Source organism: Coenobita brevimanus, chromosome 31 (assembly GCF_032717465.1).
Source record: "Coenobita brevimanus isolate Jiangsu-jjx chromosome 31, ASM3271746v2, whole genome shotgun sequence".
NCBI classification, from domain to species: Eukaryota; Metazoa; Arthropoda; class Malacostraca; order Decapoda; family Coenobitidae; genus Coenobita; species Coenobita brevimanus.
Window position 1 is genome coordinate 6,444,849 of NC_136984.1, and position 12,668 is coordinate 6,457,516.

Consider the following 12,668-nt stretch of genomic DNA (forward strand, 5'->3'; position numbering starts at 1 on the left):
GGCAATGCCTAGTGACTCTTTGCTACTCATAGCACTGCCCTACGGAACTCGTAGCAATGCGTAAGCTATGCATAGCTACTTGTAGCACCCACCTGCCACACTCCTAGATTGCTGGATTCTTAGCCAATTTGATAAGAATACGGGAGGAGTTTGAACTCTTGGCGACTTCATCCGACTTCTAAATGTGTGAAAGCCTCTTTCAAAATTTTTCGAGAACTACTACGAATTTTTAAAAATCCTAGCACATACCTAAGGCGTTCTTGACAACTCTTAGCGACTCATAGCGACTCATAGCTACTCTCAACAGATTCTTGTATCAAAAAACCTTTGCGAGTTGCTAAGAACCATTGTGAGTAATTAAGAGTAGCTAGGAGATGCTAGGCGTTGGTAAGAGTGGCAAGGAGTCTTCCAAGAATAGGTAGGAGTTTCACGAGAATGCTCAAAAGTTTCGTTTCGTTTTATCCACGAGTTACGAAGAGTAGATAAGGGTTATCTATAAGTCGCTACAAATATGCCAAGAGCATGGTAAAAGTGTGGTAGGAGTCACTGCGAGTTTGCTGGGAGGCGGATACAACTCTCTTGGGATGGAGAAGTATCGTCATGAAGAGACATCTGAATCTGTAAAGTAATGAAATAAATTATATCTAAAAACGGCTTTTTTTTTTTTGTCAGTCATAAAAAAAGATACTAGACACGGATTACAACAAATATTGGGGTATTTACCTGCTTGCCAAAATTCCAAAGGCATTCTCAACCACACATCATGCCCTGGAGGGTCAATAATTAAAGATGCGATCTTGTCTGGTCATAGTACAATCAGAGAAGGGCTTCATCATCCATGTCCGAAGTGCGAAGGCATCATTACCAATCACGAAGAATGGTACAGGTGGGTCATCACCAGGGAGAGGTTCAGGTTCAGGCAGGCCAAGCTCCAGATCTTCCCTGAGTGGAGTGGCATAGAAAATTCCAGCATCAGAAGAACATCCATTTGTACCAACATCAGCATACAGAAATTTGTAGTCCACATCTACCAAGGCCAAGTGCAAAATGGAGTGAAATCCCTTGCAGTTGTAGTAGTGGGATCCAATATTGAGGGGGCACCTGATTGCAAAGTGCTTGCCTTCCAAGGCATCGACTGCACGGTGGAAATTCCATTTATTAGAGAAAAGGGAAACCACCTCCTTCCACTGTTCTGGCATTGTGGGACATACCAGGACATCCTTCAGGTATTCTGCAATAATGGCCTCTTAAGTGTCGGGAATGATAAGTGAGATGGTAATGTGGGCCACTCTGATGCCATATGAAAGGGTTTTGTAGCTATCACCAGTCGCCAGGTAGATGATGGCCAACCTCAACCCAGGTGACAATGACTTCCTCCAGAAGGAGTCCTGCTTCTCAATACAGGAACCAACCCTTTCCAGCAGTTCCATGAACATGTCATCCACCTGAAAAAAAATTCCTGAAGCCATGGGAGTCTTCTAATTTCAACTCTTCAATAAGTGTCTCATACTGGCCGTACATTGGACGTTGTAGCAGCCATAACCTGCTCCAACGGGTTCTCCTGTTTTGCTTCCTTTTTTTCTTCTCATGTAACAGCCTACATATTGTCACATTGATGCTGGCCGCTTCACATGCCAAATCCACTCACAGCCTCAGTAGTATCAATTCGTGGGCACCTCCGGCCATGGTCTTTGAGGATACATAGGTCTTTGCTGAATGTAAGCTCGTTGTTGAATGAGTAGGCCACCTGTATCACATCCTTTATATATATTTGTTTTGCCTGGCACTCCTGACAGACTTGCATCAAATTCTTGATGGTCGTAGCACACTTGTAACTGCTCTAATGGGGGTCTTAGCTACTTCTAGCTACTCTTAGCTACTCATGGCTGCTTGTAGACATTTATGGGCCATTTGGTTCGGCAATGCATAGTGACTCTTAGCTACTCATACTGCTGCCCTAGGGAACTCGTAGCAGTGCATAAGCTATGCATAGCTACTTGTAGCATTTACTTGGTGCATTCTTAGATTGCTGGATTCTTGGCCAAATTGACAAGAATCCACGAGGAGTTTGAACTCTTGGCGACTCTTCGTCCACCTCCTGAATGTGTGAAAGCTCCTTTACCATAGCAACTCCCCACACCTCGCCACGCATCGTAACAGTGGCGCAGTCTGCTACACCCAATAAACTGGATGTCATAATGCACAAACTTTTCATTGTTAAACACAAAGACGTTTTCTATTCATGACTGCTGAGCAGTACTTTCCTATGAATAGGTCCTACAGTAAATGATGGAGTGGTAAGTTCACCTTTTAACAAAGATAACTTGTAAATTATGGAGATCTGTGAATTGTAGGCAACTGCGTGCTTGGTTGGTTCCTACACACAGCCACTTTACCGTAGTAACACAATCACGTCCATTGAAGTAATTTTTTTCACAAAACTTTCTAATTACACACCACCTAATTTGCACAAGACAGCCTTGGGGAGAGTTCCAACATATATGTCCTTTTCCATACAACTAGTCCTTCTGCATATTATTTTTCTCTCTGTTGGGCTCCACCCATCACAACCTTATCGACTTAACCTGTCCTATTGCTCCAGTAAGACCTGTGGACCTTTCCAAGAAGAGGCAGCTTTGGCACTTTGGAGCTGCTGATTGGCAGGCCCTCAAGCAATACTTCTTTATTTTTACTTGGAATGATTATTGCTTCCATGGGCAAGAGCCACTTCAGTCTGACTTGCACATTACTGAGGTTATTTTCTCAGGTATGAAAGCATACATACCTCTTCCTTGTCCTGTGACTAATGCAAAGAGAACTTGGTCCATTCACGCTTCTTCTAATGCTGCCTACAACAAGAAGAGGGCCTACAAAAAGTACCGGAGCCATCCCACCCTGAATCTCATCTCTTTTATGTTGCCACCAAGAATCGTGCTCAGTGTGTCCATTGCTTTGCCAATTATGATTTCATTCGTGCTAAATGCTCTACGTTCTCAAACTTAAATTCTCCATGCCCCTTGTGGAGTCTTGCCAAAACCCTTTCTAATAACTTTACTTCATCATCCTTCCCTCCTGTTTTCCACTCTGATTACTCTGTAGCTATTTCTCCTACTGGTATGGTAGAACATTTTGTTCAGACTTTCTCATAAATTCCACTTTAGACGATTTGGGTGCTGTTCCTCCATAACTTCCCCCTCTCTAACGTCCTCACGGCTGACATTAAAATTTCTTCAACTGATGTGATTTCTGTGACCACTGGCTCCAGTACTGACAAGGCATATAGGCTTGATGGGGTCCCTCCTGTTGTCATCGAAAACTGTGCTTCTGTGCTTACACTCTGCCTAGGTAAACTTTTTTGCCTTTGTCGACCTTCACTTTTCGTTCTTGCTGAATATGTGCTCTCATTCAGTCTGTCCCAAAGAATGGTGACAATTCCCAGCTCTTTAACATACTGTATTTCTAAAGCTTTTTTTATCTGTTCTTCACACACACACACACACACACACACACACACACACACACACACACACACACACACACACACACACACACACACACACACACACACACACACACACACACACGCACGCACGCACACACACGCACGCACACACACACACACACACACACACACACACACACACACACACACACACACACACACACACATACTTAACCCTTATCCGCCAGGAGTTTCCTGCCACTGCCCACTCCTTATGGGGAATTTCCTAGAGTTTGGGAAAAATACCCTCACTTCAAACACTAATATCTGCCAAACTTTAATAACTAGGAAGAAAAAATTAAGACATGAGACTCATCAACTCTTCCTCTTTCAAATGAAGGTATCCCAAGGTCTCCAGGTGGTCCCATCGATGAGTAAGGATAAGATGAAGATGACTGATTTTCCACCCTTAGGCAGACTGGTTCTGAGCACACGCAACTGGTAGTGACCTTCGACTCCTACTGTTGGTAGTACTGACTGGAGTGGTGATTGTAACACTGCCCAGACATCCTTGGATAGAATCTGGAAAATTCCACTCGATCCTCGACTTTCCCTTTCTCACTGTTGTAAAGATGAGTCTTCACCCTGTCCATGTGGCTCCCCAAAGGGTTTTCCACCAGTTTCATTGTGTCACTATGCCCCGTAGGTGTGTGGGGAAAAAAATAGCTCTTTGTTTTTCTGTACTCACTTCATGCATCAATTATAATAATTTCCCTCTTGTGCAACATTTATAATTGCACTTAACATCACGATTATGGGTAATTGCTCTTTGACAAGTAAATGCTATGCCTGTTTCATGCAGTATCGTTGAGTATGAGGTAATTACTTGTACTATAATTCAGACTGATGTGTACTAATAAGGGGCTTCATAAAAATCTTACAAATATAAGACACAACATACATTATTTGTACTTCACTCTCCCGATGACGACTCTGAGAGATGCCTGGAACCACTCTCTGACTCACTTTTTTTTCATTTCTGCAACTTTCGTGGCCTTTCCTCTAATTTTCTATCGAACACCACCCCTCCTCTTCTAAACCTCACTATCTCTTCTTGACAGAGACTCAGCTGTCTGAGGCAACTGACAGCAAACCCTTTTCTGTTTCCTACTAATTTCTTTATACTCATTTCAAAGCCAAAGTGGACGGTGGGCAAATGTATGCAACGATTTATCTCGCTCTCGTGTTCCTGAACTTGATTCTTCTGAATTCTCTACACTGTGGCTTCGGCTATCCTGAGATTCTCTGACTAAATATATCTGTGCTGTTTACTTATCTCCTAATCCTACTGACTATCAAAAATTCTTCCACTAACTTAATTCTATGAGGTGACACATTGTATCCATTTCTCCTTTCTCTGAAATCTCCATTCTAGGAGATTTCAATGTTCACCACCACCTTTGGCTCTCCTCTCCTTTCACTAATCCACCTGCTGAACAAGCCTACGCCTTTTCTATCCTTAATGACCTAGACCAGCTTGTACAGCACCCTACCCGTATCTAAGACAGCCTTGGAGAGTGCTCCAACATACTTGACCTCTTCCTTACAACTAATACTTCTGCTTACACTGTTAATCTTTCCTCTCCGCTGGGCTTCTCCAATCATAACCTTATTACCTTAACCTGTCCTATCGCTCCGGTACAGCCTGCACACCCTCCAAAGAAACATCTGTGGTACTTTGGAGCTGCAGATTGGGAGGCCCTAAGGCAGAACTTTGATTTTCCCTGGAATGATTATTGCTTCTATGGCTGGGAGCCATCTGAGTTTGCCTTGCGCATTACGGAGGTTATTCTCTTGGGCATGGAAGCATACATTCCTTTCTCATATCCTCTGACTAATGCAAGAAAGCCTTGCTTTAATCACTCTTGTTCTTATGCTGTCCGCAACAAGGAGAGGGCTTATAAAAGGTACCAGAGTCAACCCACCCCTTAATCACATCTTGTTTATGTTTCTGCCTCGAATCGTGCTAAGGCTGTCCTTCGCTGTGCTAAAAATAATTTCATCCGTACTAAATGCTCTCAATTCTGCAACTCGAATTCTTCCTGCTCCTTCTGGCACCTTGCCAAAAACCTTTCTAACAACGTTACCTCATCATCCTTCCCTCCTCTTTTCTATTCTGATGGCTCTGTAGCTATTTTTTCTACTGATAAAGCAGATCTCATTGCTCAGATTTTCTCCTCCAATTCCACCTTAGACGAGTCCAGTGCTGTTCCTCCATACCTTCTCCCCTCAGACTTCCTATTGGCTGACATTAAAATTTCTTCAGCTGATGTATTTTCTGCCATCAATGGCCTTAATACTAACAAGGCATATGGGCCTGATGGAGTCCCTCCTGTTGTCCTCAAGAACTGTGCTTCTGTGCATACACCCTGCCTAGACAAACTCTTTCATCTTTGTTTGTCAACTTGTACCTTTCCTTCTTGCTAGAAGCTTGCTCTCATTCAGCCAGTCCTAAACAAGGGTGAACATTCCCAACCCTATAACTATCGTCCAATTGCTTTAATATCCTGAGTCTCAAAAGTTTTTTAGTCAATTCTTAACAGAAAAATATTAAAGTATCTTTCCTATCATAACCTTCTTTCTGATTGTCAGTACTGGCAATCTGCTCACCTACCTTTCAGACTCCTTGTCATCCTCCTTTTGGGACTTTGGCGAAAGCTTTGCCATTGCACATGACATCTCAAAGGCTTTCAATCGAGTCTGGCATAAATCTTTAATTTCCAAACTACCCTCTTACGGTTTCTATCCTTCTATCTGTGCCTTCATATATAACTTCCTTTCTGGTCATTCTATAGCTGCTGTTGTAGGCTGCCATCGTTCTTCTAGATCTATCAACAGTGGTGTTCCTCAGGGCTCTGTCCTATCACCATCTCCCTTCCTTTTATTCATCAATGACCTTCTAAGCTGTACAACTAACCCTATCCACTCGTACACTGATGATTCCACCCTTCACCTTTCCATTCAGTTCCCGCAACGTCCATCTCAGCAGTTACATCAACAAACAAGGGATGAGGCTATGGCACACCTAATGTCTGACTTGGCTTGTATCTTTGACTGGGGTAAAAATAATCTTGTTATTTTAATACATCAAAAGCTCAGTTTTTACACCTGTCACCCCGACAAAATCTTCCATAGGTATACCCACTAATGTTTAATATTATTCAGCATAATTCTGCATCATCGTTGAACATGCTTGGGGTTTCGTTCACACGGGACTTATCTTGGAAAGATCATATTACATCTCTTGTAAAATCTGCTTCCAAGAGATTAGGTGTGCTAAGCCAACTCCGTACCTTCTTTAACCCTGCACAGTTGTTGACTTTACACATGAGTTATATTCACCCATGTTTAGAGTACAATTCTTATGTGTGGGGAGGCTCCCCACATACAGCTCTTCTCAATAGGGTGGATTAACTCTCCTTCTCTTACTGGCTTCCTTCAACTTCTGACTTTCCCGCACTGGTGCATCTTTATCTCTTTTCTGTCGTTACTTCCATGGTCACTGCTGCTCTGAACTGTCTGCTTGCATCCCTCCACTTCTATGACGAGTGCATAGCACCCGTCTAGCAAAGGGGGAGGCGGTGGCTGAATCGGTAGAGAGGCGGCCTGCTGTCCTGATGGACCCAGGTTCGAATCCCAGCTGGGGCAGGGAACAGTTTAAGGGTCTGAACTTCCTAAAAGCAGACTTTCCTGATCTACCAGATGACCCGCCGACATGTCGTAAAAATACCTCCGTTAATACCAGTACACCAGTCCTGTATGAGACAGCCCTAGCATGTATTCAATATGGATGGTGGGTGTTAGTGCCGAAGTGGAGACATGTGGAGGTGTAGGAGGATTACTGGACCTTGGGATAGGCTACTGCCCCCAAGATATAGGCCCTAACGCCTTTGCCCAGAGTCGGTCACATAAAAAAAAAAAAAAAAAAAAAACTCATCCCTTTTCTGTCCAACTCTCTAATGCAAGCGTTAACCTTTACTCCCAGTCCTTCATTTATGCCATGGGTCATCTCTGGAACTGTTTCCCTCTGTCTGTATTTCCTACGTCCTACGATCTGCAGTTTTTCAAATGCAGTGTGTCCAGGCATCTTGAAATGAACGGATCTTGATTTTGGTTCTCTTTTGTATTGTTTTTCTTGGAGGGAACAGTTTGCGGGCTTTGGCCTTTGGTTCCTTCTCTCTTGCATTAAAAAAAAAAAAATATGCTGATGCTCACCTATTCAGCAATGTTTTCCAGAGTATTGAGAGAAATATTTAGTTATAGCCAATCAGGTAGTTTTCTTTCTGGACCACTCACAAGTGGTTTTCTTTCATGTTAAAGGCAAGCTAACTCAAGGTATTTCCAATAACCTTTTCACCAATAACCACTAGACAGTAACATTTATTGCACTGCACTTATAGAACTTATCATAAATCACTTACGGTATATCAACGCACTTAGAGAAATCACCTGTAGTATCTAATATTTCACCTATTTAGTAAAAATAACACACTTGTGAATACCCATAAACTATTTACACTTTCCCACCTACCTGCTCAGTAATCACGCTCGGAGTGATACTCGCAAAATTATTTAGGGCCTTGCACTCTGCACATTGGTAGGCTGTCTCTTTTCGTGCTGGGGGATGCTTGCACTCTGCACAGTGGTGCACTGTCTCTTTTCGTGCTGGGGGACGGTGTTTGGTCGGGGTACAAACGTGGCACCGCCTGTTTGCCTGATGACCTGCTGTGGTACGGCCAATCTCTACCAGCCTGTGCTGCCAGAAATACTCGGCAAAGCTTAGCCTGTCCACTGTAGGCCCGGACCCCCCACTAGCACCTGGCGCCCATGCAGTTGAATACTCTTTAAGGAGTTCGCGTGCAAGCTTTCCCTCAAACTCTTGTAGAGAGAGGTTTCCTGACAAGTTCCTTGAACAGTATGAAACTGTTCAGGACAGCGATATCAAGGTGTTAAAACACCTTGTACCATCTGGAGGACTTACATAGGCAATCAACCTCACCCATTTGCATGTCCAATTTATCAACAAGTCGCAAGTTGATATTATAATCATTGACAGCATCTGGCCACAACACGGGTTCCCTGGTCCTGTAGTCTGTTTTTCCCGTTCCCTCAAACACACCCTTATGTACTGCTGACAACATGTTCACTTATCTCTTGTCATGCCAGAGGACTAACATATTATCACACATTTCTTGGCAAGAACGGCTCCATTCTCAGTATTTGCTGGGAATACAGGGAAACTTTCTTTTTGCCCGAACAGTTGCAAAGGACCCAGTACCATGTTCAAGCAAATACTTGTTCAACGACGGTGAGGATCGTCATTAGGTATATCAACATCCATTGCTGAATAAACTATCACATCGAACACATATCCAGTTCTGTAGTCGCAAAGGACAAAGAATCTCAGCCCAAAATGGTGATGCTTTTTTTTTTTTATACGAGGAAGAAGGAACCAAAGGCAATGGACCCCCCCAAAACTGTTCCTTCCAAGAGAAAAACAAAATACAAGAGAGAGCCAAATTCAAGATACGATCATTTCGAGATGCCTGGACACACTGCGTTTGGAAGACTGGAGATCATAGGAAGCAGGAAATATAGACAGAGGGAGACAGTTCCAGTGTTGACCTGTTGCATAAATGAAGGACTGGGAGTAACGGTTAACTCTTGCATTAGAGAGTTGGACAGAAAAGGGATGAGAGTTTGCTGCTAGATGAGTGCTACACGCCCGTCATAGAGGTGGAGGAATGCATGCAAACAGTTCAGAGGAGCAGTGACCATTGAAGCAGCGATAGGAAAGAGATCAAGATGCAACAGTGCGGCGAAGAGACAGAGGTTGAAGGGAGCCAGTAAGAGGAGGAGAGTTAACCCTTTAACCGCGGGTGTCATTCCAGAATGACGTTGCAAAAACTGGACCAAACCGCGGGTGTCATTCTCGAATGTTTGTGAATATTTTGAATACCCCGCGTTTTTTCCGTGCGCCAATTGTTTCAAGGGAGAGTAGCTATTAAGTTCTTTCACTCCAGCCGACCCCCACCTCCCTCTTCCCCCCCCTAGGGCCCCACCTCCCACCCCCTGGGCCCCCCACCCCACCCCTGACCAAGCGCGCATCAGTATCTGTCCAGCTGTGTGAGTGACAACACATGTTGATGTGGCAGTGAAGTGCAGGCAATTACAGTGCCTTTTACCTGTCTCAGTGAACACAGAGTGGGTGTTTATCGTATGTGCAGTGTTCATATATGTTTATAGTATTATTATCAGAATGAGGTTGGCATTTGGTAATGGTGTGTGAGCGAAAAATAGTGATTACAACACCGCTGATGTGGCAGTGAAGTGCAGGTAATTACAGTGCCTTTTACCTGCCTCAGTGAACACAGAGTGGGTGTTTATCGTATGTGCAGTGTTCATATATGTTTATAGTATTATTATCAGAATGAGGTTGGCATTTGGTAATGGTGTATGAGCGAAGGTAATGATGTGTGAGCGAAAAATAGTGATTTTACACCCCTCACTTCTAACGGCACTGCCCGTCCTGTGAAAGTCAACAAAGTCATGAAACCTACATCAATGGAAAGCTGAAGGTTAGTACTTTCTAATGGTACCTCATTTTTTTCTCTAGCTTTATTCTGTGCAGAGTTATTAAGGTGTAAAGGTTTGTTTACATTTGGCTGAAACCCCCGCGGGAGAGGACAGTCAGACCAAAACAATACCCGCGGTTAAAGGGTTAATGAGGCAAAAAGCCTTTGACTCCACCCTTTTGGGAAGAGCTGTATGTGGGAAGCCTCCCCACACATGAGAGTTGTACTCCACACAGGGGCGGATGAAACCCCTGTTTAGAGTCAACAATTGTGCAGGGGTAAATAAGGAACGGAGTCGGCTTAGCACATCCAATCTCTTGGAAACAGATTTTACATGAGATGTAAGATGATCTTTCCAAGATAAGTCCCGAGTGAATGAAACCCTAAGCATGTTCAAGGATGATGCAGGATTAAGCTGAATATTATTAAACATTAGTGGGTATACTTGTTGAAGATTTTGTTGGGTTGATAGGTGCAAAAACTGAGTCTTTGATGCATTAAAAACAGCCAGATTATTTTTACCCCAGTCAGAGATATGAGCCAAGTCAGACATTAGGTGTGCCATAGCCTCATCCCTTGTTTTTTGAAGTAACTGCTGAGATGGACGTTGTTGGAATCGAATGGAAAGGTGAAGGATGGAGTCATCAGCGTATGAGTGGATAGGGTTGGATGAACAGCTTAGAAGGTCACTGATGAATAAAAAGAAGAGAGTTGGTGATAGGACAGAGCCCTGAGGAACACCACTGTTGATAGATCTAGGAGAAGAACGATGGCCGTCTACAACAGCGGCTATAGAACGACAAGAGAGGACGCTATAGATGAAGGAACAGATAGAAACCGTAAGAGGGCAGTTTGGAAATTAAAGATTTATGCCAGACTCGAGCGAAAGCCTTTGAGATGTCAAGTGCAATCGCAAAGCTTTCGCCAAAGTCCCAAAAGGAGTGTGACCAGGAGTCTGAAAGGTAAGTGAGAAGATCGGCAGTGGAGCGTCCCTGACGGAATCCTTACTGACGATCAGAAAGAAGATTGTGCTAGAAAAGATGCCTTTAAATTTTTCTATTAAGAACAGACTCAAAAACTTTTGAGATACAGGATGTTAAAGCAATTGGACGATAGTTATAGGGTTGGGAATGGTCACCCTTCTTTTGGACTAGCTGAATGACAGCAAACTTCCAGCAAGAATGATAGAGAAAGGCGAAAGAGTTTGCCTAGGCAGGGTGTAAGCACAGAAGCACAGTTCTTGAGAAAAACAGGAGGGACTCCATCAGGCCCATATGCTTTATTAGTATTGAGGCCTGTGATGACAGAAAATATATCAGCTGAAGAAATTTTAATGTCAGCCATGAGGAAGTCAGAGGGGAGAAGTAATGGAGGAACAGCACCGGAATCGTCTAAGGTGGAACTGGAGGAGAAAGTCTGAGCAAAGAGATCTGCTTTATCAGTAGAAGAATAGCTACAGAAACATCAGAGTAGAAAAGAGAAGGGAAGGATGATGAGGTAAAGTTGTTAGAAAGGTTTTTGGCAAGGTGCCAGAAGGAGCGGGAAGGATTGGAGTTTGAGAATTGAGAGCATTTAGTATAGATGAAATTATTTTTAGCAATGCGAAGAACAGACTTAGCACGATTCCGGGCAGAAACGTATAAAAGATGTGATTCAGAGGCGGGTTGGCTCCGGTACCTTTTATAGGCTTGGATGGCACATGCTGAATAAATGCCAACCTTCCCCTGAATAACACCAGCGACTTGTCAATTATCACTTTCTTAAGTGGAGAAAAAAAACTGAAAAATGACTCCTTGAGCACTGTTAGAATGAGTCTAATTTTCCACAACCTATCGTTTGGTGCAGCACATAATTTCTATCGGAATGGAGAACCTTAGGTTGGCCATGTACCTATCACGGGAAATATACTTACCGAAGACAGGAGTGCCCACGTGTTCATTTACTGACCAATAGACATGGAGCACATGTGCTATCAGCATGGTAAAGGCTAACCACACAAACAACTCCCCCACCTCCACAGGTTGCCAAACCCTCATGTGCATGGTTTTGCTGGCAGCCTTGCCCAGCTACTGCACACACAGCCTGGTGGAAATTTATTTATTCCAATAGGTATTGCATAATTGTAGTCGTAAATATCGCCAGAAAATAATGCTAATAGTCCAGGGCCTGGAGGGAAACTCATCCTCCTGAACATCTCATTTCTCATCAAACACCAGCACAGAGGGCTCAAATCCTGCTCCATCCTCCCAGACAAAGATATCCACTCTAAGCACACCTGGTAAAGCGGGCTGTTTGCTATGTGCAGCACGTTTTTTCTGCGTGCATGCATGCCTGCGTGAACACCAACAGGCAGGGGATGAGAGGGAAGGAGAGGGAGAGGCGTGGGAGGTGGGGAAGTAAGGAGGTGATGACTCACTTGACTTGAGCCTTCAAAGGAGACACTTACTGCTGAGTAACACCAAGTGGAGCCAGTGTGGAAAATTCCACTCCTGAAGGGCCTGGTTGTGGTGATTCTGCCCTTGAAGTACTCGACTGAGGTGAAGGTGGAAGTTTAAGGGCGAGACAACAACGAGCAGGTGGGAAGCATGATG

General features: G+C 43.8%; 1 protein-coding gene across 1 annotated transcript; it reads right to left on the minus strand.

Annotated features, from left to right (window-relative positions):
• Positions 1-776: 776 nt before the first annotated feature.
• Positions 777-1,199, minus strand: LOC145395474 (uncharacterized). Its single transcript, XM_080269075.1, has one exon. It carries the CDS (start codon positions 1,197-1,199, stop codon positions 777-779), a length of 423 nt encoding a protein of 140 aa, XP_080125201.1.
• Positions 1,200-12,668: the final 11,469 nt, after the last annotated feature.

Bases quoted from the DNA above. Each gene is read 5' to 3' on its own strand.
- LOC145395474 (XM_080269075.1), bottom strand. From the start codon at position 1,199: ATGCCAGAACAGTGGAAGGAGGTGGTTTCCCTTTTCTCTAATAAATGG.